The 26,019-nt window shown below is 43.6% G+C and overlaps 1 protein-coding gene across 2 annotated transcripts in view; it reads left to right on the top strand.

Annotated features, from left to right (window-relative positions):
* LOC144595127 (Golgi pH regulator) overlaps nucleotides 1–26,019 on the top strand; it is a 51,989-nt gene that overhangs the window by 18,883 nt on the left and 7,087 nt on the right. The window contains exons 6-11 of one of the 2 annotated variants that reach the window (XM_078402207.1): nucleotides 818–938; nucleotides 4,007–4,087; nucleotides 13,876–13,979; nucleotides 14,786–14,874; nucleotides 17,596–17,688; nucleotides 21,268–21,363. In XM_078402207.1, coding sequence (XP_078258333.1) covers nucleotides 818–938; nucleotides 4,007–4,087; nucleotides 13,876–13,979; nucleotides 14,786–14,874; nucleotides 17,596–17,688; nucleotides 21,268–21,363 — 584 coding nt within the window. Of the gene's footprint in view, nucleotides 1–817; nucleotides 939–4,006; nucleotides 4,088–13,875; nucleotides 13,988–14,785; nucleotides 14,875–17,595; nucleotides 17,689–21,267; nucleotides 21,364–26,019 lie in introns of both variants that reach the window. The other variant, XM_078402206.1, reaches the window with a different exon arrangement.

Genomic DNA, 26,019 nt, shown 5'->3' with positions numbered 1-26,019 from the left:
CACTCGTTTTCCCGGATGGCCCTGAGGTCATCCAGCTGCTTCTCCAGTTCCCCAACACGTTTATTCAGGAGCTGCACCTGGACACAATGTCTGCAGGTGTGGTTTTCAGCGCTTTGATTATGCATTGCAATCCATACATCTGTATCGTGAGTTTTTGGCGTTGACCCCTATTAAGTTGCGATTGGATGCTGTTGCGGCTATAATGTTATTTTACAATTGCATATCAATTCTTGCAGATGCCAGGGGAAAGTTAAAGAGATACAGAGTAAAGAATAGATTGGAGGGATATTGATATGTTGGGATTTTGAAAAATATTTTTAGAAGGATGCAGATTCAAATGAGTCACAGAATTACCTGAAAATTAATGAGACCTACTTTGCTTCAATGCCTTGTAAATCGAGAAGCACAGACCAGACTTATTTTCGGAATCGATTCTGCTTGAAACTGTTGTGTAAGTATATTGGTCGTTCTTGGGACAGATCTAACTGCTTATCACAGGCTCATAGCTGAGACTGCTCACTGAAGCAGGCAAACTCTGACTAGATATCCAATAAATGGCTTCTTCAGTACATTATGAAATTCCATTAAGAGTAATATCAAAATACTGCACAAATTTATACCTACAAAACTTTAGGTATGTTTTAAAAATGTTATTCTGACATGTTTTAGTAAAAATCTTAAGTTAGGAATTTACTTATCTGGGCCATTAATAAAAGATGTGTAGGAAAGGTTGCAATTTCTATTTATGCTGGAGTTAATATTTTAAAACCTTGCACTTTGAGCAAGTATGTCTTATTTGTTTTTTTCTCCCCAGCAGGGATTCTATCAATTGAACAATTGATCAGCAGAGTTGGTGTCATTGGTGTCACGCTAATGGCGTTGTTGTCAGGCTTTGGTGCAGTTAATTGCCCATACACCTACATGTCATACTTCCTGAGGTGAGAATGTAGATGATTATATTTTGGTAAAGCCTCAATGTCATTATTATTCCATTAGGATTTGTCACAGCTGGAGTAGGCTAGCAAGTACTGCCAGTCATGCCTCACAGTGTAGTCAACTCACCTTCCTCGAATGAAGAAGGGTCGCGACCCGAAACATCACCCATTCCTTCTCTCCAGAGATGCTGCCTGTCCCGCTGAGTTACTCCAGCTTTTTGTGTCTATCTTCGGTTAAAACCGGCATCTGCAGTTCCTTCTTGCACCTTCCTTCATCTCTTGAAATCCGTAACTTGGGATAAGGATTGGCTCCAAGTCAGGGTCAGTTGGACATGGAAGTGAAGCAGGCAAGGACATGCCATATTTTTTTTTTTTTCAGTCTGAAGAAGGATCTCCATGCAAATTCTGTTCATTCCCTCCACAGATGCTACCTGATTGCTGCGTTTCTCCAGCACTTTATGTTGTGCTCAAGATTCCAGCTTCTGCAGTTTCTTGTGCCTTTGTCCATCTCTTATTGGGTCAAATCCAGCATCTCCCTAAATTTTAAGACAATCCCTTCTCTTGCTGAATGTGAACCCACTCCTTAAATTTTGAACACATACCAGATCTTTCCCCATCCACCAATTTCTCATTCTGGGCAAAAGACATCTCAAAACTCCATAGTAAAAACCATCATGCACTCACCTGAAAGGAACGAACCCATGTGCAAAATAAGTGAGGCTCAGATCAGATGTGATGACTTTTCACCATCTGCCTGGGTAGGAAGAGTTACAGCAGGACTGGAAGACCAACAACACCCAGGACAAAGTGTGATTGGGTCCCTGCCACGAATTCCACTTTCTGTCATGTTTAGCAGCTGTTTATCATTCCATTACCTCCCCAGGCAATGTGATCGTGCTATTCTCTTTGTCTCTTCAATGACTTCTGTTTTCCAGGTCCCCACTCTCTCAACTTTACTATGGCTGTCCAGTCATTCTACACCTCCATCCCCCACCACGAAGGTCTTAAAGCCCTCTGTTTCTTCCTCGACTGCAGAACCAGCCAATTTCCATCTACTAATACGCCCCTCCGCCTAACAGAGCTGGTCCTTACCCTCAACAACTTCTTCGACTCCTCCCACTTCCTCCAAATCCAAGACATAGTTATGAGCACTGGCATGGGCCCTAGCTATGCCTGCCTCTTTGTAGGATACATTGAACAATCACTGTTCCAGGCGTACACTGGCCCTCTCCCCGAACTTTACCTTCCCTACATTGATGACTGCATTGGTGCTACCTCCTGCACCCATGCAGAACTCACTGACTTCATCAACTTAACGACCAATTTCCATCCTGCACTCAAATTCACTTGGACCATCTCCGACATCTCTACCGTTTCTAGATCTCACCATCTCCATCACAGGAGACAGACTATTGATCGCCATCTATACAAATCCACTGACTCCTATAGCTACTAAGACTACACTTCTTCCCCACCTGCTTCCTGCAAAGACTCTATCCCCTACTCCCAATTCCTCCGTCTACACCGCATGTGCACCCAGGATGAGGTTTTCCATACCAGGGCATCGGAGATGTCCTCATTCTTTAGGAAATGGGGGTTCCCCTCTTCCATTATAGATGAAGCTCTCACTAGGGTCTCCTCGATATCCCGCAGCTCCGCTCTTGCTCCCCTCCCCCCATACACAACAAGGACAGAGTCCCCCTTGTCCTCACCTTCCACCCCATCAGCCATTGCATACAGCATATAATCCTCCCAACATTTTCGCCACCTCCAACGGGATCCCACTACTTCCCATCTCCACCCGTTTCAGCTTTCCGCAGAGACCGTTCCCTCCGCAACGCCCTGGTCAACTCGTCCCTTCCCACCCAAACCACCCTCTCCCCAGGTAGTTTCCCCTGCAACCGCAGGAGATGCAACACCTTTCCCTTTCCCTCCCCCCTCGACTCCATCCAAGGACCCCGACAGTCTTTTCAGGTGAGGCAGAGGTTCACTTGCACCTCTTCCAACCTCATCTTTGTATCCGCTATTCCAGGTGTCAACTCCTGTATATCAGCGAGACTAAGAGCAGGCTAGGCGATCGTTTTGCTGAACACCTCCGCTCAGTCTGCCTTAACCTACTAGATCTCCTGGTTGCTCAGCTCTTGAACTCCCCCTCCCATTCCCAATCTGACCTTTCTAACCTGGGCCTCCTCCATTGTCAGAGTGAGGCCCAGCGCAAATTGGAGGAACAGCACCTCATATTTCGCTTGGGTAGCATACACCCCAGTGGTATGAATATTGACTTCTCTAGCTTCAAATTGTCCTTGCTTTCCTTCTCTCTCCATCCTCTTCCCAGTTCTCCTACCAGTCTTACTGTCTCCGACTACATTCTATCTCTGTCCCGCCCACTCCCCTGACATCAGTGTGAAGAAAGGTCTCGACCCGAAACATCACCCATTCCTTCTTTCCACAGATGCTGCCTGTCCCGCTGAGTTACTCCAGCATTTTGTGTCTACCTTTGACTATGCTATTAAATGGGGACACTAGAAGCTGCAGATGCTGGTTTACAAAAGAGGACAAAAAGTTCTGGAGTAACTCAGCAGATTCGGCAGCATCTCTGAAGAACATAGGTAGGTGACATTTTGGATTTGAACCCTTCTTCAGACTGATTGTGGTGGTGGTGTAGGGTGGGGGGGGGGGTGAAGAAAGCTGGAAGAAAAGTGGGGACAGGACAAAGCCTGGCAAGTGATATGTGGATATGGGTGAGGTGGGAATTTGATTGGCAGATAGTTGGACAAAGGCCAGAGTTGGGGGTTGTTTGTAGGTTACTTAGCTAAATTGGAGAATTCAATGGTCACGCTGTTAGATCATGAACTACCTCAGTGGAATATGAGGTGCTGTTCCTCCAGGTTGCAATCAGTGTGAAGAAGGGTCCTGATCAGAAATGTCACCTATCCACATTCTCCAGAGATTACTCCTGACCCGCTGAGATACTCCAGCACTTTGTGTCCTTTTGCTAATTACTATCCACTGGATTCACTTAATTCAGATTTTAATAAGTGACTGGGGCTGTGTTTTATTTTGCACTCCAGGAATGTAACTGATAGTGACATTCTCGCGCTGGAGCGGCGGTTACTGCAGACCATGGATATGATCATCAGCAAGAAGAAGAGGTAACTACAGAACAGAGAATACTAGGTATTTTCCTTTACATCAAAATTTAAGGTTAGGGCTCAAGTTCTGTACAAAAATAGTGTACAATAACAATGTTGTGTTTGTATATAACGATTTCAACGTAATGGAGTGCAGTAGCACTGTCACCACACGTAGTTTACTCTGAGCCACACAAAGGGCTTATTTGGGAAAAACGAGTAAAGATTGATTGTAAGAAAAGAAAGATGGAGAGGTTAAGAGAAGAAAGCCCAGAGCTTGGCACTAGATATTTGAAGGCAGAGACACCAGTGATAGATCAATTAAAATGAGTGAATTGGGAAGGCTTAGAATTTCAGAGGCTTAGCCTTGGGAGTGATTAAAAGATGGAGACCGTGGAAGCTTTTGAACACAATGAATAAGAATTTTAAAACTGAGGGTCTACCTCACTGAGTGCCAGTGTAAGTTAATGAACATAAGTTAGAATGAACCAAATTTATGGCAATGGAAACTAAGAGCCTTGTGCTATCTGTTCCTAACTTCTGGAATTTCCTTCCTTCACTTCTGCACCTCACGTGCGTGATGGTATTCTATAAAACCAAAGCCTTGGACCCAAGCTTTGGTCGTATTTTAATGTTTTTCTCAGGTGGCTAAGTGTTAAACGTTACCTGATGATGTTCCTATTGAAGAACATTTTGTGGAAAAGCATGGTATTACTGAAAATGATTGTAACATAACTAAAAACAAACTGTGGTCATGGTGCAGTATCTTCATCTGCTTTGTCAGTTAACATGAATTAGATAAAAATCTCGCAGTCCCACGTGTAAACCGGTGGTAAGCTGCACTTTGCCTGTCGTTCACCTTTGCAACATCCATTCTTTCAACAAATTGCATGGAATGGAGAGCACTTGAAAGTGGGACAAGAAACTGAAAGAAAATGCAGTCAAAAACAACAGTATTCAGAATCGAAATGGTCTGGAGACGTGACGGGAATGTTGGAGAATGTCATAGATTTTATCGATACCAATTAATAAGAAAATTAAGTGGTGTCTGCAACTTTTTCTGTTACTATTTTGAAGGATTTATTAATAGTTTGTTCCCATGTTCTACTACTTTTTCTTTGGTTTCTTTTCTGAGAGACATTCGTTTAAAAGTGTGAAAAATGGCCAGTATTTCCAGCTTGCGCCAGCCTTTCCAGTGTTGCATGAAAATGTGCATCCCTGGCTAAATGCACATACTCACCCACAGTATCAAATGTGTTTAGAAAAGTCAGCTTATACTCTATACAGTTTAACACTTTATGCAGTTTAAAAGTCAGTTGACTTTGTACTGTGCGTTTCTTGATGTTAGGACTTACCAAAATATACAGAACTCTCAAGAAGTCCCAATTGGAGAAGTCACTGTGGTAATAAGACACAACTATGTGCCTTGCAAGGTTCCATTTGTAGCAATATAATCTTTTGATTGAAAGATAAATATTGACCAGGTTAGTGTGAACTCCCTATTTGTTTTATGTTATACTCATTTTTTGGTGTTATAGTAAGTTGTCTTTGTTGGTTTAAAAATTCATTAATGTTCTTTGTTTAGAACTTGAGAGAAAAACTCACTTTCTTGAACATTTTTTTAATTTGCTTGTTTCCCTCTGATAGTCTTACTAATAAGCATAATATTGTTATGGGATAATACATTTTTTGACGGATGTGGTTTAACTGCATTGCAACTAGAGTCTGAAAGCTTTTTACCTTTTCTTATGCATCTTGTGGTTTGCAGGAAGTCTTCGTTGTGATATCACTGTGGTTTTTAAGATGCTTGCCATATAACGTAGGTCTGTGACCCACATTATTAGCTTGCATCATAAAATGGCACCATGGACCTCTGTAGGAGCCATTCAAATCAGATTAATATTGCCTTAAACACTGTAGAAAGAAAGTGAATTCCAATGAAGACAAATGACAAATTAATCACAAATAGTGGGGGAAAAAATGAGCGTGGCAATGACATAAAACGAGATTGTTTTACGTGCCATAACCTGAAACTTTCAGTTTCATAATTGAGGAGTTGGGCCCATCTACTGTGCTGCGGCTTGTCAGGGTAATTTGCAGTTCTAACTTCCCAATTCTTATGAGGTAAGTAAAAATGAAGTTCCAACACGCAGTCTCGACCCAAAGTCTCACAGGTGCAGCTTGACCCGCTGAGTTCTCCCAATGTTCTGTTTTTTGTTCAAGAATAAAGAATGCCCTCTCGTATTTTTCCCAAGGTGAAAATATCAAATACTAAGGGGATTAGGAGATAAGCAGCACACGTTCTTGCAGCACAGGTATTGGTAGGTGCCTAGAATGCATTGCCAGGGGTGGTGGTGGTGGAGGAAGATACAATGGTGACATTTAAGATGCTTTGAAATAGATATATGAATATACAGGGAATGTACGGATATGGAGCATATGCAGGAATTAGGGATTACATGTAAGTAGGCATCATGTTCTGCATTTAAGATGTGGGCCAAAGTGCCTCCTCTTGCACTGAACTGTTCTATGCTCTTAATAAATGTGCATTTGATTTAAGAGATCCTGGATTTAAATCATGTTTTAAACTGTATCAAGCAGGCCCAATTAAAATCAATAAATCAAAGGCCCAAAGCCGTGGTAGTGGAATAACTTTACCCCTCTCTCTGTGTCAGCACGACACTGCTCTCTCTTCGGTTAGGTGGCATGGTGGCGCAGTGGTAGTGTTGGTGCCTTGCAGAGACCTGGGTTTGATTCTGACCACGGGCGCTTGTCTATATGGAGTTTGTACATTCTCCCTGTGAACTGCGTGGGGTTTCCCTGGGGAACTAGGGAAGATAGAGCTCTAGGGGCTGGTGGAATCAAGGGATATGGGGAGCAGGCACAGGTTACTGATTGTGGATGAACAGCCATAATCACAATGAATGGCGGTGCTGGCACAAAGGGCCAAATGGCCTCCTCCTGCACCTATTTTCTATGTTTCTATGTTTCCTCCAACCCTCCAAAGACTTACGTGTTTGTAGGTTAGTTGACTTGGAAAATTTGTAAAATTGTCCCTTGTGTGTGGGATAGTGTTAATGTGCGGTGATCGCTGGTCGGCGCGGACTCAGTGGGCCAAAGGGCCTGTTTCCGAGCTGTATCTCAAAAGCTAAAAGGACTCATCGTAGAATCATGCAGTGCAGGAAGATTTCCTTCAATCCATAATCCTGATGCCAGCTTTTTCAAAGCGTTCTTGCACAGTTGAGCACAAAGACTGAAATCCTAGGAACAATAGTGTCAGCGGAATCATTGCAGCATTGATTATAGCTCTCTGGCACTCCTTCAGCAATGAAATGGTTAAATTCACCTCATTGCTGCACAGCTCAGTGCGGAGTGAGTCTCCGAGGCAATATGCAATTGTTGCTTGTGAAGATTGTTTTTGGGTGGGTTGGGGGTGAGCCTTTGAACATCTTAGCAAAGAGAAATCTATACAGGCAAAGGACAGTTGTGCAGCCAAAAAAAGGGAAAGACAGCAGCATTCATCATATCCAATAGGGGGTAATGAGGCAAACCATGTGGTCTGGTTGTCTTTTAAACATGGAGCTGGTGCTGCCCATCCCCAGTAATGGCTGGCACTCATTGTGCAGCCAAACCCCACATCTGTCTCGGTGTTAAGCAGCTGCATTGCTTCTCCAGCCCACCCAGCAACAGCCTTTGCACATTGATTCACTGCTCAGCAAGCTGTGCTGTGGTATGCACAATTTCATTGCTGCAAGAGCATCAGCAGAGGGCAGGGTTATGCCAGTTTCTGGTACAGCAGCACACAGCCTGCGCAGGCATTTTTTTTAAAGTGCAGAGGTTATGTACCTGTAAGTGTTGGGGTCCCAGATCTAAGGTACAAAAACAAACCAATGCCCGGCACTGTGTGGGGTACCAGTGTAGACACACATCCCTGCTCTTTTTTTCATAGTCTACGGTGTTTTATTTCCTTTTAAATTATTTATCCAACTCCCTTTTTGAAAGGCGTTACAGAAGACTGCAAATGCTGGAGCAAAAAGCATATTGCGGGAGAAACCGCAGGCAGGTCAAGCTGTGTCTGTGGAGCAAAAGGAATGATGTCGGGTCTCAATCCAAATTGCCAACAATTCCTTTCCCTTCACAAGGTGCTGCTTGATCTGCTGAGTTCCTTCAGCAGTTTGGGGTTTTTATTGCTCTCCTTTTGAACATTTCTGTTAATTCTTCTCCATTTGTTCTGTCATGTGGTATTTTCCAAATCACAAGAACTTGTGGCATTTAGAAAAAAATCTACTCTTTACTTTGGTTATTTTGCCAGTTTGTTACCTTTAATCTATAACCTCTGGTTACTGACTCTCTGACCAACGGAAACGGATCCTCTTTATAAACTTGCTAAAAGCGTTTGTGGTTTTGAATGTCCCTGTTAAATCCAACCCTGACCGTTAGTGTTGTAAAACGATCAACTTTGTTTTTTGTTTTTAAAAAAATTAATGAAATAATGAGTTAATAAAATATCATTTTTTTTAAATACCATGACAAATAAAGAAGATAGGGTTTTACTTTGGAATTATCTTGCTTTTATAGGAGATTCCCTTCCCGTACCACTTTCTAGATAGCACAGAACGTTCAAAGTCAGTTTTTCTGTCAAGTCAAGTCAATTTTATTTGTATAGCACATTTAAAAACAACCCACGTTGACCAAAGTGCTGTACATTTGATTAGGTTCCAATAGAAAAAAAAAAATGAAAACATACAGTAGCACGCAAACAGTTCACAGCGCCTCCTCAATGAGCCTCAAACGCTAGGGAGTAGAAATATGTTTTGAGCCTGGACTTAAAGGAGTCGATGGAGGGGGCAGTTCTGATCGGGAGAGGGATGCTGTTCCACAGTCTAGGAGCTGCAACCGCAAAAGCGCGGTCACCCCTGAGTTTAAGCCTAGACCGCGGGATAGTGAATAGCCCCAAGTCGGCCGATCTGAGGGACCTGGAGTTAGAGAGGGGGGTTAGAAGATTTTTGATGTAGGGGGGGGAGTGTCCATTTAGGGCTTTATACGTGAATAGGAGGAGCTTGAAGCTGATTCTGTACCGTACAGGGAGCCAGTGGAGAGAGGCCAGAATCGGGGTGATGTGGTCCCTTTTACGGGTACCCGTCAGGAGTCTCGCTGCGGCGTTTTGGACCAGTTGCAGGCGGGACAGGGAAGATTGGCTGATCCCAGTGTATAGGGAGTTGCAGTAGTCTAGGCGGGAGGAAATGAAAGCGTGAATGATTTTTTCTGTGTCGTCGAATTTGAGGAAAGGTTTGATTTTAGCTATGGTTCGAAGTTGGAAGAAGCTGGCTTTTACCACAGCGTTGACTTGCTTATCAAATTTTAATGCAGAGTCAAATATCATGCCGAGGTTTTTGACATGCGGTTTGACTAGGCAGGATAGGCTTCCAAGACTGCCTGTTATCGATTTGATGGAGTCGGGGGGGCCGAATAGGATGACCTCAGACTTGCTCTCATTTAATTGGAGGAAGTTCTGTGCCATCCAACATTTTATGTCCTCAAGGCAGTGTGAGAGGCTGTTTAAATTTGACTGGTTGTTGGGTTTCAGGGGGAGGTAAAGCTGAGTGTCATCGGCATAGCAGTGGAAAGAAATGCCGTGCCTTTGAATGATTTGGCCAAGGGGGAGCATGTATAGAGAGAAGAGAATGGGGCCTAGGATGGAGCCTTGTGGAACTCCGCAGGAGAGGCTAGCTGGAGCAGAGGAAGGCTTTCAGCACAATGCAAGGCATTCTTTGTTTTTATGTGACCGGCCATTGGAAATTTCCAGCCATGGGAGGTCAAAAGTGCAATGGGTTTGTGATGATAAAAATATGGTTTAAAGTTCAGTGTTCAACTATGTCAAAGAAAACAAATTGGTGAGTACAAGACAATCCAGCATAATGGGAAAAACTGGAATCTTACTCTCAGTTGATTTGGATATTGAATCTCAACAATGAAAATCAACGGTTTCTGACGTCATTGCACCTTTAAGTATCTGAGAATTCCAGTCTTTTGATTTGTTTTTTGAGGTTAAAGGATGCAATTTCTCATAAGTTTCAAATTCAGCAAGTAGGCGTGAGCCTTGGTAGCATTTTCACTTCTGAGTCAGGTATCATGGGTTTAAAACCCGCCCAGAAAATTAACAGCAAAAATACTGGCTGACATACTAGTGCACAGGGAGAGTCAATAACTTCATGTTCCTGGGTGTGCATATCTCTGAAGATCTGTCCTGAGCCCAACACATTGATGCAATCACAAAGAAAGCTCATCAGCCCCTCTACTTGGATAATTGAGGAGATTAGGCATGTCACTGGATACTCTATCGAACTTCTACTGGTATACAATAGAGAGCACACTGACTGGTTGCATCACAGCCTGTTCAGTAACTCGAAAGTTCAGCAACAGAGGTAGCTGCAGAACATTGTGGACGTTGACTAGTCAGTCCATCAAGGGTATTGACCTCCCCACCATCGAAGGGAGGTGCAGGATGTGCTGCCTCAAAAAGGCAGCTAATATAATCAAAGATCCACATAATCATGACTATGTTTATTTCGCTGGTACCATCAGGACAAAGGTACAAGAGCCTGAGAACTGTGACCTCCAGGTTCAAGAACAGCTTCTTCCCAGCGACCATTAGGCTCTCAAACCACATTGTACAAACCTAACTACAACTCTACCTCAGCAATGATCTAATATAGTTTCGGTTGCATTATGTACTTTGGTTTTGCACTGTTATGGTTTAATTACCTAGTACTACTGATCATCAATTTATTATATCATTAATGTACATTTATTTTTGTGTGGCTATATTAGGACTGTAAAGTTCCAACAGGTAAGTTTTCATTGTTCTGTTCCTGGCACGTATGACAATTAAACACACTCGACTCTATTGAAAGTTGTCTGCTGACCACGCCTCAAAATTTAGTTAGTTCCGTGTAAAATGTTTTGGCACCTTCTGAGGTTGCGAAATGTTCTAGAGAAAGATGTGCCTTTCTTGTAACTATCACCACAGGTGGGTTCGCAGCTAAAAGGATAATTTACATTCAGGAGATTATACAATGTGTTTTAAACTCGATCCAGTTTAGGTGGTCTATTTGTTAGGGGAAATTCTTTTCACAGAAATTTCTACCTCTCCCAAACCCCAAACCCCTTTGTTACTTCTCACTTGACTGTCAGAGGGTTTATTGTCATACTAGACCAAGTGGACCCGTTGGGTCCAAACCTCTCCTGCATTGGTACAGCCCCCTCACCTCCCCTCGCCCATCCCCTTGACCCCTCCTGTCCCTCCCCGCCCACCTCCTCTCTCCCTCCCCTCCCCCTCCCTACCCACCTCCCCTCCCCTCCCTTCTCCCATCCCCTTGACCCCTCCCGTACCCTCCCTCCCCTCCCCCCTCCTCTCTCCCTCCCCTCCCCCTCCCCCTCCCTACCCACCTCCCCCCTCCCTACCCACCTCCCCTCCACCCCTCTCCCCCTTCACCCCTCACCCCGCCCAACCGTGGAGCCGTTGCCGGGTGGGGAGTGCCCCCGTGGCCGTGGGCGGGTAAGGGGGGACAGGGAAAAAGCAGTGACCTCGGCCCTGTTTCTCCTGCGGGCTTCTCCTGCGGGCCGGGCATGGAGCCGTAGCGTCTCCTGACTGTGTGGACCCACTGCCGGGCAGGGAGTGTCTCCCCGGGCCGTAGGTGAGCGAGAGTGGACAGGGAGAAGGCACTAACCTCAGCCCCGTTTCTCCTGCGGGCCGGGCGTGGAGCCGAAGCCTCTCCTGCAGCTCGGCTGCGATGGGTGGGGAGGGGCGGGCGACGATCATCTTGTGGATCCTCTGCCGCCACGCTGCACCAAGGGGGGAAGGTTAGGCGCGGGACATGCCGGGACGGGCGGCGGTACTCAATAGATAAAATGTTTAAAAATATTAAAAATGTTTATCATAAAAATGTTTAAATAAAAAATACAATAGTGCAACCAAGGCAGTTTGTAGTATGGAGTTTAGTTGGAGTTCGTAGTATTCAGTAGCCTGATGGTGGTTGGGAAGAAGCTGTTCCTGAACCCAGACATTACAGTTTTCAGACTCCTTCTTCCCGATGGCAGGAGTGAAATGGGTGCATGGCGAGGGTGGTGTGGGTCCTTGATGATGCTGGCTGCCTTTTTGAGACAATGCCTCCTATAGATCCCCTCGACGGTGGGGAAGTCAGTACCCGTGATGGAATGGGCAGTGTTCACCACTTTTTGTAATCCCCTTCATTCCGAGGTGTTCGAATTGCCGAACCAGACCATGATGCAATCCAGTCAATATGGTCCCTACCGTACACCTGTAGAAATTCAAGAGAGTATTCATTGACATACAGATTCTTCTCAATCTTCTATGAGAGTAGAGCTATTGATGGGCTTTCTTTATGATCACATCAATGTGCTGGATCCAGAACAGATCTTCAAAGATATGCACACCCAGGAACTTGAAGTTATTGACTCTCTCTGTATGATGTTTACATTGTTAATGTTGAACTATATTGGTTAATGGGTGATGATGACAACCATAACTAACTCCAGGGGATTGCATCCCCTGACAATACCCTCTGTGGTTAAGATAAGAACTTTATATATTTACGACATAATAACATTCAAATTCTCTACATTTCCCCACCCCTCTGCTCCAACCCATTTCCCATACTCTGCCTTTTGTTTTTAATCAGGTACACTGAATATTTTAAGTCACATTGAAAGTCTGGTTCTGAATTGTGTTTTTTCCTAACTTTACCCTTGCTGTCTATTTTGTTGCGTTCTGGATATCCTTTTTTGTTGTTAGAAACTGCATTGATTGGTAATGCCTGCCTGGTGTAAGAAACCCCTTGTCCTCACCTTCCGCCCATTAGCCGTTGCATAATCCTCCGACATTTTCTCCACCTCCAACGGGATCCCACCACTAGCCCATCTTCCCATCTCCACCCCTTTCCACTTTCCGCAGAGACTGTTCCCTCCCCAAGTCCCTGGTCAACTCATCCCTTCCCACCCAAACCACCCCCTCCCCAGATACTTTCCCCAGCAACCGCAGGAGATGCAACCCTTGTCCCTATAGCTCCCCCCTCGACTCCATCCAAGGACTACGTCAGTATTTTCAGGTGAGGCAGAGGTTCACTTGCACTTCCTCCAACCTCAACTACTGTATCCATTGTTCCAGATGTGGACTCCTGTATATTGGCGAGACCAAGCGCAGACTCGTCGATAGTTGCGATGAACACCGCCGCTCAGTCCGCCTAAACCTACCTGATCTCCTGGTTGCTAAAGACTTTAACTCCCCCTCTCATTCTCACACTGACCTTTCTGTCCAGGGCCTCCTCCATAGTCAGAGTGAGGCCCAGCGCAAATTGGAGGAACAGCACCTCATATTTTGCTTGGGCAGTTTGCACCCCAGCGGTATGAAGATTGACTTCTCTAACATCAAGTAACCCTTGATTTCCCTCTCTCTATCCCCTCCCCCTTCCCAGTTCTCCGAACAGTCTTACTGTCTCCGTCTACATTATACTTCTGTTTGCTTTGTTGTTACCTTCTTCCAACAATGATCTTCTGCATTTTCCTTGATCTCCATTCCCTTTGTCCTGTTTTCACACCAACACTTCCTTATCTATACACTTCCTTATCTATGTACCTCCCTCTCCCCTGACGTCAGTCTGAAGAAGGGCTCGACCCGAAACTTCACCCATTCCTTCTCTCAAGAGATGCTACCTGTGCCGCGCTGAGTTACTCCAGCATTTTGTGTCTGTAAGAAATCCAACTTATTTTTGTTTGTTTTTTCCTGTTAGAATTGCAATGGCAATGAGGATGATGTACCAGCGTGGGGAAGTACTGAATAAGCCTGCAGGATTTTGGGGAATGATCAAAAGTGTAACATCATCATCGTCCAATGGTGAAAATATCCTTTTATTTTAACTAAATGCCATTTCATTTATTCTCCTTCCATTTGGAGATGCTATTTTACTTTTTTTTTAAAAAATATGTGGAATATTATAGAAATTACAGTGCAGAAGCAAGCCATTTGGCTCAGCAGGTTGGTACCAGTATTTACTGTCACCTCAAACCTTACTTCACCCCATTATATTGCCATCACTTTTCATTCCTTTCCCATCATTTACCTTCCCTTAAAGGCATCTCTGATATTTGCTTCAAATATATCTCCTTTCTACACCTCCTTTCTACGCAGAGAAGTTTAATTCTTAAGTTTCCTGCTTGATTTATTCATCACCACCTTATTGTTATGGCAAACTCCTCCCCTGCCTAATGGAAATACCACCACTACAGTCACCTCACAAACACCTACAAAATGTTTAGTATCTTACTCATATTATCTTTCACACTTTTCTTTTTGCTCACTTTTTCTTGATTATTACAATTTCTCAATTCTGGCATCATTGTTGTATATATTTTTCTTTGCACTTGCTTCAATTAAATTATGTCATTTTTGTGCTTTTAGAAATCTGAAGCATGCCCAGTAGTTCTTAAGGAAGTTTAAAGGTACACATATATATATATATATATATAAATATGTTGACAAGAAATTGTCAATATCTACTGACATTTTCTTGTCAATTCCTTTTGAAAATTGCAGATACTTTCTTCCATTAGTCATCCCCCACAAGATGCTTTGTTATCCCACAAGCTAACGTACGATTTGCATTGTATCCATTTGCCCTTTTCTTTGACACCTTCCTTCAGATCTTTCACTCATTCAGCAGGAAGTAGATGCTCTGGAAGAACTGAGCCGACAATTATTTCTCGAAACGGTTGATCTTCATGCTACAAAGGTATTGATTAAATTGACCTTTTGTCCACCGTTTGCAGTATTATGCATAGTGTACGCTTCATTTTGTTCATTATATTTAGACTTTAGGTTTTCGAGTCTAAAACCTAAAGTCATTATATGTTTGTAATTTTTTATACTGAAAAGATCAAGTATATTTAAGGCATTAAATATGTTAAGCATTCCCTTTCTATAAAGGCTGCTTGCTTTTGTGAGTAAAATCACAGTATTGAAGGAGGCTCGTGCCTTCAGCAGCTCTTGCAACTTTATGAAAGAATTATCCAATTAGTCTCACTACCACTGCACTTCCCTCATAGTTCCCATTATAATTTTTCAAATTGTTACTCAATTCCATTTTGAAAATTGCAGTTGAATCTGATTCTACCATCCTAAAGGGCTTACATTGATCACTGGCACTTTGATGTCATTATTTTATCAGAAACAAACTGCTGGAGAGATTCAGTGAGTCAAGAGGATCTGTGGAGACAAAGGAACAGTTGATGGACCAGAGAACGTAGGAGGAGGGAGAAAGGGACAGCAGATTTGCAATTGAGTTATAGATTACCCAGGCAGAATATGAGATGCTGTTGCTCTTGTTTGTGCTTGGTCCCGCCATGGGCGGACAGTAAGTTGATGTGGGAATGGGATGGGAAATTAAAATGGCTGGCAACCGGGAGATCCAGATCCAGCAGACAGAGCCCAAGTGTTTATCAAAGCGGTTGCCTGGTCTGCATTTGGTCTCAGTGATGGTGAGAAGGCCACATGGAGACCACACAGTTTGGAGGAGGTGAGGGTGAATCTCTGTCTCATTTCGAAGAACTGTCCTTGGGATGGATGTGAGGGAAGAGGTGTAAGGACAGATGTTACATCCCAACAGTTGCAGGGGAAAGTGCAGAGGGTGGGGGAGAAAAGGATGGGGAGGAATCAGTGAACGAAGAAGTCACATAGAGAGTGGTCCGCACGGAAATCAGAAAGGGTTGGGAGGGTAAAATGTTTCTTGTGCTGTGACTACGTTGAAGCTGGATGAAATGTGTGGACTGGGGAAATTCTGTCTCTGTTCTGTCTGATGGCAAGGACAGTTGAGAGCAGAAGTGTAAGAAGTGGCGGATATAGAGTGGGGACATCATCACTGCAATGGGGGGGGGGGGGATGTATTCTGAAAAAGGAGGACATTTCAGATGTCCTGGAATAGAAGACATCTGGAGAACAAATGTGGAAAAGACAGTGAAATAGAGAGAAAGGGATGGCATCCGTACAGAAGACAGAAATGGTGGAGGTGTAGTCAAGGAGGCTGTAGGAGTAGTGGATAAGAATGGATGGTTATTCTGACAAGTTGGAGACAGATCCAGAAAAGGTTTTGTCAGGAAAACAAAGAATGCATACATCAGGTTTGGGCAGAAGATAGACACAAAATGCTGGAGTAACAGGCAGCATCTCGAGAGAAGAAATGGGTGACGTTTCGGGTCGAGACCCTTCAGGTTTAGACAGTTGGATGAAGTGAATTCCATGATTAGTATAAGAAATGTAGGAGTACACTTAAGAGTGGAAACAGGAGGACAAAAAGTGGGCATAATAAGTGGGGATCTGGCAGGCAAGGTAAAGGAAAATCGAGGGTCCCAACCTGAAATGTTCCCTGTTTATTTCCCTTCACAGATACTGCCTAAGTTGCTGAGTTCCTCCAGTAATTTGTTTTCTGCTAAGGTGGATGAGAGTGTTGGTGCAGGGGAACTGATTGGATATTTGTTCCAGAAAGAAGCATCGGTTCTCAAAACCTTTCTAATGAGGGATGGAGATGACTGTCTGGGACTGTCAATTTCAGAAGGTGTAAATTCACAGCATTTAAAAAAAATCTTCTCAACTCGCTTTTATTCTGCAAATTACTTTAAATCTGCATCGCCCACTGACCCACCAGCTGGTGGAAACAATTTCTCTTATTCATCAAACATTCATTATTTTGAACATCTGTATACTAAAACTCTCGTTTGTTTGTTCCTGAACTACAGCCAAAACGGTACACGATAGCGCAACAATTTTAGGCCCACCTTACTCACCATCGTCCCTTTGGTGCTAATGGAAGTTGTTTCATTGAAATCGGTGTTATATTTTTAAAGTTATTCACATTTTAAAGTTTAAATCTATCTCCTAGGGAGGGTGGGGAGGGAGGGAGGGGGTGGACGGAGGATAAGGGGGGTTGAGGGGGGAAGGGGAGGGGGAGGGGGGGAAGAGGTGCAGGAGAGGTTTGGCCCCAACGGGTCCACTTGGTCTAGGTCCTATTAAATCTCTCTGTAATTGGCTGTATTCCAAATTAAACAATCCACTGCTCAGAATCTCCACAGAATATCAGATTGTTCCACTAAATCCTCCTCAAATTTTTGACATCCTTCCAAGTGCACGATGACCAGAATTGGTCACAAGATTCAACCTGTGGAATAGTCAGTGATTTATTAAAAAAATAGCATAATTGTTTTAAATCTTGTCTTTCCTATCTTCACGTGCCTTTGACCCAGTGTAATCTAAGTAAATTGAATAGGTTTGACGCAGTTGAACACAAGAAATAGATCACAATCTTAAAAGCTGCACATTAATGGAAAATAATTAGATGGGGGAATTGCAAATGTAACCTAAAGGTGAAATTGAATTGATGCTGCGATTTTTCATTGCAACAGGGACATTCTTGAGGCATAGAAATGGTGCTAAAGGTACATGTTCTGTTTATCTTTTACAGGAAAGGATTGAATACTCAAAAACATTCCAAGGAAAATATTTTAATTTTCTGGGGTACTTTTTCTCTATCTACTGTGTCTGGAAAATCTTTATGGTGAGTATAACTCTTCCATAGTGCACTCCTAAATATGCAGGTTAGCATTGTTGGAAGTGTTCTCGGTGACGATGTGCAGCAGTCTCTCAAAAGCTCAGTGAACTCTGACTCTTGCTCTCAGTTTACCATGGCTGAATATTGTCATCTGAACTTCCAACCCAGCTTATTTTAGAGTGTAAATCTTCATTTGGAAAGGCAGAGATTATTCAGGGATCATTTGCGTGACTTTGTTGAGGGAAGGTTGTGTCTGACTAACCATTCATTGTTCTGAGGAAACAACAAAGACAGTCAACGATGTTTGAGATAGTCTACTTAGATTTTAGCAATACATTTGACACCGATTATTACAGGTGTCAGGGGTCACAGGGACCTGCGTGGGTTTTCTCCGAGATCTTCGGTTTCCTCCCACACTCCAAAGACGTACAGGTATGTAGGTTAATTGGCTGGGTAAATGTAAAATTAAAAAAAATTAAAAAATTGTAAAAATTGTCCCTAGTGGGTGTAGGATAGTGTTAATGTACGGGGATCACTGGGCGGCACGGACTTGGAGGGCCGAAAAGGCCTGTTTCCGGCTGTATATATATGATATGATATGATAAGGCAGGAGAATGGGGTTAAGAGGGAAAGATAGATCAGCCATGATTGAATGGTGGAGTAGACTTGGTGTGCTGAATGGCCTAGTTTTGCTCCTATCACTTGTGAATTTAGGAACTTATGAAGGTTCCATGTTCCAATTGATGGACTGGTCAGGTAAGTAAAATCCCATGGGTCCATGGAAGAGTGACAAAATTAGCTCAAAAGATGGACATAATGTTATTTGTGGGGCTCCATACCTGGTCCCTTGCTTTCTGTAACATACATTAATGATTTAGACCTAGACTATGGGATTTAATAAAATAAGTTTGCAGATAATAAAAATAATGTATGTGATTGATAGTGAGGAAGATGTGCACCAGTTGGGCAAAAATAGCAGTTGAATTTAATCCAGAGAGGTAATGCATTGGGGCAGGGGTAGATAAGCATGAACATGTATAGCAAATGATACCAAGAGATGTGGAGAAACACAGATCGCTCGAAGTAGTAGGTACATACAAAAACATTAAAATCTATTGCTTTATGAGTCAAAGCAATGAATATAAACCTTGCGTTATGCTAGAAACCCAGAAAATACAAGTTAGACCTCAATTTAAGGATTGGCCTGCAGGCTTGGTTACCATCTTGCAGGAAAGGTGCCAATTTCACTGGTGAGAGGGCAGAAAAAGTTTCTGAAAATATTGCCAACACTGGAAAATTGTAGTTACGAGGAAGCCGGGGTTATTTTCCTTGGAACCCAAAAACTGTGGGTTCTTTAATTGAGCTGTATAAAACTAGGAGGTACTTCCACTTACTCTATATTTTTTAGCAAAGGGTTAGAAAAAAAGGAGAATAGTATTAAAGTCATGTGTAGAAGAATTAGAGGGAAGATGAGATTTTTCTTTTCACCCAGAAAGTAATAGGTGCAGAGGCAAAACAATCTCATCCATTTGGATGCAGAGCTGCAGACCCATGACAGAAGGTGGGATTAGATATAGTAACTCTTATTCATCTGACACAGACACAGGTTACATTGGCCAGACACTGGTCAAGTGTACCGGTGGGCACTGTCAGTGATATGAGGATGTTACCATGACTGCAAGGTTTTAGTTATAAGGATAGGCTGGGGCCCACCTCCTAGGCAAAGGTCATCCTTTTCCTGCCTCTTTCTGAACAGCAGAGGTTAAGTTGATTTACTCTGTAAGCCAATGGTAGCAGGAGCATTCTGAACATCACCTTCCCACTACCACCCCGATCTACCCTTTCCAAACGCATGTAATATTCTCAGGAGGCAATAAAATTAGAAGGAAGCCAGGGTCAGCTCAGGTGCCGATTCTCCTCTACCTCGTAGACGTACCCGTTAACAAGTGTAGCTAATCCAGTGGTTCTTGCAGTTCGTGCATTAACTGTTAACCCATCCATCAGCTCTGTGACTTTTATATGATAATCTCTCTCCCAATTAGGATGCAGTAGTACAAATTCTGTTATCGGAAAAGTAGAAGGTCGGTTTAAATATATATTTAATTTCAGTAAATTGATTCAGTAACCTTAAGTTCAATGTAATAAATTCTTCCCTGTGCCCACACATCCCTCTAAACCTCTTCCACTCACTGGCATGTCTCCATCCTTAACAGTCTAGTTTAGAGATACAGCGTGGAAACAGGCCCTTCGGCCCACTGAATCTGCGCCGACCAGCAATCCCCGCACATTAACATTATCCTACACACACTAGGGACAATTTAAACTTATACCAAGACAATTAACCTACAAACCTGTACGTCTTTGGAGTGTGGGAGCAAACCGAAGGTCCCGGAGAAAACCCACAGGATGACGGGGGAACATACAAACTCCGGACAGACAGCACACGTAGTCGGGATCAAACCTGGGTCTATGGAGTTGAAAGCACGGTAAGACAGCAACTCTACCGTTGTGTCAGAGATTGTATGCAATCGCCATGCTGCAATGAGATTGTATGCAAATGACTTAAGGCTTGAATATCACAAAGATGCAGATGGTAGAAATTTGAAATAATTTGAATCTTTAACCCAAAACATTAACAGTTTCTCCGTATTTAGATACCACCTGACCTGCAGAGAGTTTGCAGCATTTTCTCTTTTTCAATACGTTGGACTTGGTATCTTGTTTCATTGTTGATAACACCTCATGCCTATATGTGTTTCGTTGGTTGTATTGACCATACAACTAAACACAAGGACCTACCATTTTCCAGGTCTGTCAGGTTGTTGTCTCCATCCTTAATAATTTTTTTCTGGTCATAAGCATCTTGCTTGACTGCTCCTATCTTTTATTCTTCAGATAGGTATCCTTATAATAAAACATTGACTGACAAAAAAAACTGCAGAGCATTCTAAGAAAAAATCTGCTGCTGTTTTATTTGTGTTGCAACTAATTCATTATTTAATGGTTTGAACTCCAGCTGTTTCAAATTAGTTTTAATTTATGCAGTACATAAATTTCCACTCTTCCTTTTCTCATAGAATGGTTGTAATCTGAAGCTCTTTTCCAAAAGATTGAATGATGCGGATCACTTTGAATCCTGAGATAAACAGATTTTTGCTTGAACTTCAAGGATATGATAGTGGATAGAAGGAAACTAATTCTTCTAGAGGGGGAATCCAGATAGAAATATTCAAGACTGAGATCGTTATTGATTCAGAGTGCGGAGGGTTGTAGAACTGAAGCAAGTCTGGAGTTAAGATAATTGTCACCAATAACCTTAAACTGAATTTCTTGAAGATCTGTAAGGTCTCCTCCTGTTCCTTCAATTTTGTTTCACTGCACAGTTGGTTTCACATCTTTTAAACATATGGATACGTTGCTTTTGATGTATATATTTGTTGCTTTCATCTGACATTGTAAATAATTCAGAATGGTCTTCGTGTTAATAAAACATGGATCAACGTTCATCCATTACATTGGATGTGTGATCTTGAATTTATGTTGGATGGTTAATTTGTGTTTTCCTTCTCCCCACTCAAATGGCAGGCAACAATAAACATTGTCTTTGACCGTGTTGGTAAAACAGACCCAGTCTCACGAGGTATAGAAATCACAGTGAACTATCTGGGTATTCAGTTTGATGTAAGTAAAAACACTAGCCAATGTGGCAACTATTCATTTAAAGGCCATTTACGGTGATGGCAATAAATACTCGCATGAATCTAAACAGACAGATTCTTAATCCAAACTAACCAACGGCAAGTGGTTGGGTGGAGTTGGGCAGAGAGGTTGGGGTTGCAGTTTATTTCTACATCATTTTATATTTCGTAAAGTCAGAAATGTTGGCTTCTTTTATTCGCTGCAATTTTTAAGAAACTAACTGCAAGTCTTTGATTGTCTCGTACTTTAATTGCCTTAGAATATTCAAAGCAACGCAGTCACCATTGTGCATTGTCTTTTTTCTAGCGCAGCTATGAGTCTCAATAGCATTCATTTCTTTAGGTATGTGTATTATTCATGTAGATCGGTACATTTAAATCAGCACCAAGGGAGCGAGTGCATAATCAGAGGAGCAGTAGAGAGGAAGCGCTGACCGTCAAGGGTGTGGGGAGTGGTTCAGGATCAGACGGGTTGGTGGTGGGATGGAGTGATATAGTACAATGGTTCTGTTGCTGGATTAGCATTCCAGAATCCTGGACTAAAGATCCTGATGCACAAGTTCAAATTTCATCATGGCAACTGGAATTTAAAGGTAGTTAATAAATTAAGAGGAACTCAGGCTAGACAATAGGTGCAGGAGTAGGCCATTCAGCCCTTCGAGCCAGCACCGCCATTCAATGTGATCATGGCTGATCATTCTCAATCAGTACCCCGTTCCTGCTTTCTCCCCATACCCCCTGACTCCGCTATCCTTAAGAGCTCTATCTAGCTCTCTCTTAAATGTATTCAGAGAATTGGCCTCCACTGCCCTCTGAGGCAGAGAATTCCACAGATTCACAACTCTCTGACTAAAAAGGTTTTTCCTCATCTCTGTTCTAAATGGCCTACCCCTTATTCTTAAACTGTGGCCCCTGGTTCTGGACTCCCCCAACATTGGGAACATGTTTCCTGCCTCTAACATGTCCAACCCCTTAATAATCTTATACGTTTCGATAAGATCCCCTCTTATCCTTCTAAATTCCAGTGTATACAAACCCAGTCGCTCCAGTCTTTCAACATATGACAGTCCCGCCATTCCGGGAATTAACCTAGTAAACCTACGCTGCACGCCCTCAATAGCAAGAATATCCTTCCTCAAATTTGGAGACCAAAACTGCACACAGTACTCCAGGTGCGGTCTCACTAGGGCCCTGTACAACTGCAGAAGGACCTCTTTGCTCCTATACTCAACTCCTCTAGTTATGAATGCCAACATTCCATTGGCTTTCTTCACTGCCTGCTGTACCTGCATGCTTCCTTTCAGTGACTGATGCACTAAGACACCCAGATCACGTTGTACGTCCCCTTTTCCTAACTTGACACCATTCAAATAATAATCTGCCTTCCTATTCTTACCACCAAAGTGGATAACCTCACACTTATCCACATTAAACTGCATCTGCCATGCATCCGCCCACTCACACAACCTATCCAAGTCACCCTGCAACCTCATAGCATCTTCCTCACAGTTCATACTACCATCTAGCTTTGTATCATCGGCAAATTTGCTAATGGTACTTTTAATCCCTTCATCCAAGTCATTGATGTATATTGTAAATAGCTGCGGTCCCAACACCGAGCCTTGCGGTACCCCACTAGTCACTGCCTGCCATTCTGAAAGGGACCCATTTATCCCCACTCTTTGCTTTCTGTCTGTCAACCAACTTTCTATCCATGTCAGTACCCTACCTCCAATACCATGTGCTCTAATTTTGCCCACCAATCTCCTATGTGGGACCTTGTCGAAGGCTTTCTGAAAGTCGAGGTACACCACATCCACCGGCTCTCCCCTGTCAATTTTCCTAGTTACATCCTCAAAAAATTCCAGTAGATTAGTCAAGCACGATTTCCCCTTCGTAAATCCATGCTGACTCGGAACGATCCTGTTACTGCGATCCAAATGCTCCGCAATTTCGTCTTTTATAATTGACTCCAGCATCTTCCCCACCACTGATGTCAGACTAACTGGTCTATAATTTCCCATTTTCTCTCTCCCTCCTTTCTTGAAAAGTGGGATAACATTAGCTACCCTCCAATCCACAGGAACCGACCCGGAATCTATAGAACATTGGAAAATAATCACTAATGCGTCCACAATTTCTAGAGCCACCTCCTTAAGCACCCTGGGATGCAGACCATCAGGCCCTGGGGATTTATCAGCCTTGAGTCCCATCAGTCTACCCAAAACTTTTTCCTGCCTAATATGGATTTGCTCCAGTTCCTCTGTCACCCTAGGATCTCTGGCCACTAGAACATCTGGGAGATTGTTTGTATCCTCCTCAGTGAAGACAGATCCAAAGTACCGGTTCAACTCTTCTGCCATTTCCTTGTTCCCCATAATAAATTCCCCTGCTTCTGTCTTCAAGGGACCCACATTTGCCTTGACTATTTTTTTCCTCTTTACATACCTAAAAAAGCTTTTACTATCCTCCTTTATATTATTGGCTAGTTTACCCTCGTACCTCATCTTTTCTCCCCGTATTGCCTTTTTAGTTATCTTCTGTTACTCTTTAAAAGAGTCCCAATCCTCTGGCTTCCCACTCTTCTTTGCTATGTTATACTTCTTCCCTTTTATTTTTATGTTGTCCTTGACTTCCCTTGTCAGTCACGGGTGCCTCTTACTCCCCTTAGAATCTTTCCTCCTCTTTGGGATAAATTGATCCTGCAACTTCTGCATTATTCCCAGGAATACCTGCCATTGCTGTTCCACAGTCTTCCCTGCTAGGGCCTCCTTCCAGTCAATTTTGGCCAACTCCTGCCTCATGCCTCTGTAATCCCCTTTGCTATACTGTAATACTGACACCTCCGATTTTCCCTTCTCCCTCTCCATTTGTAGAGTAAAACTTATCATATTGTGGTCACTGCCTCCTAATGGCTCATTTACCTCGAGTCCCCTTATCAGGTCAGGTTCATTACATAACACTAAATCCAGAATTGCCTTCTCCCTGGTAGGCTCCAGTACAAGCTGTTCTAAGAATCCATCTCGGAGGCACTCCACAAACTCTCTTTCCTGGGGTCCATTACCAACCTGATTTTCCCAGTCTACCTGCATGTTGAAATCTCCCATGACCACCACAGCATTACATTTGTGACATGCCAATTTTAGCTCCTGATTCAACTTGCACCCTATGTCGAGGCTACTGTTTGGGGGCCTGTAGATGACTCCCATTAGGGTCTTTTTACCCTTACAATTCCTCATCTCTATCCATACTGATTCTACATCTCCTGATTCTATGTCACTCCTTGCAAGGGAGTGAATATCATTCCTTACCAACAGTGCTACCCCGCCCCCTCTCCCCACCTGCCTGTTTTTTCTGTACGTTGTGTACCCCTGAATATTCAGCTCCCAGCCCTGGTCCTCTTGTAGCCATGTCTCAGTGATTCCCACAACATCATACTTGCCAATGTCTAACTGAGCCTCAAGCTCATCCACTTTATTTCTTATACTTCGCGCATTTAAATACAACACTTTAACTTCGGTATTTACCTCCCCTCTCACACCGGTCACCATTGGCCCTGACCTTACTCTCATATCCCTTCTAGAACTTCCCTTCCCATTCATACGAGAGTCCTTTACAATTTCTCCTGTATTCGCTTCCCCTTTAACTCCATCTCCATATTCCCAATTTGTCAACCCCTCCCCCCCACTACTTAGTTTAAAGCCACACTTGTAGCACTAGCAAACCTGCCTACCAGAATGTTGGTCCCCCTGCTGTTAAGGTGTAACCCGTCCCTTTTGTACAGGTCACCCCTGCCCCAGAAGAGATCCCAGTGGTCCAGAAATCTAAATCCCTGCTCCCTGCACCAGCCCCTCAGCCATACATTCATATCCCCGATCTCTCTGTTCCTGCCCTCACCAGCACGAGGGACAGGCAGCAGTCCAGAGATAACCACCCTCGACGTCCTGCTTCTCAGTCTTCTTCCTAACTCCCTAAACTCATGCTGCAGTATCTCCTTCCTCTTCCACCTGATGTCGTTCGTGCCCACATGCACAACTACTTCCGGCTGATCACCTTCCCTCGCTAGGATGTTCTGTAGCCGCTCCATGATGTCTTGAACCCTGGCACCAGGGAGGCAACAAACCATCCTCGACTCCCGCCTGTCGCCACAGAATCTCCTGTCCGTACCTCGGACAATGGAGTCACCGACTACTATGGCTCTTCCTGACTTCGGTCTCCCCGGTCGAGTTTCCTTGCCTGGGATAGAACCGCCAACGCGACTGCCGCTCGGACTGGAAGCGTCTTCTGCCCCAACAGTTCCCAATAGGGTGTACCTGTTTGCAATAGGCACAGCCCCCGGGGTCTCCTGTAGTCCACGTTCGCTCCCCCCTGAAACAGTCTCCCACCTTCGCTCGACCTGGACCCTTGGCGTGACAGCCTCACAGTAGGTCCTGTCCAGGAAACTCTCGCATTCCCGGATGGCCCTGAGGTCAACCAGCTGCTTTTCCAACTCTGCCACGCGTCCAGTCAGGAGCTGCACCTGGACACAGTTCTTGCAGGTGTAGCTCCCAGAAGCTCCAGCAGTGTCTCTACCTTCCCACATCCTGCAGGAAACACACTGCACCAACTTGTGCACCAGTTGAATCATAATGGTAGCCAT

The sequence above is a fragment of the Rhinoraja longicauda genome, chromosome 7 (genome assembly GCF_053455715.1).
Source record: "Rhinoraja longicauda isolate Sanriku21f chromosome 7, sRhiLon1.1, whole genome shotgun sequence".
NCBI lineage: Eukaryota > Metazoa > Chordata > Chondrichthyes > Rajiformes > Arhynchobatidae > Rhinoraja > Rhinoraja longicauda.
Note: the sequence above shows the minus strand (reverse complement) of the source record. Positions and strands in the feature narration are given on the sequence as shown.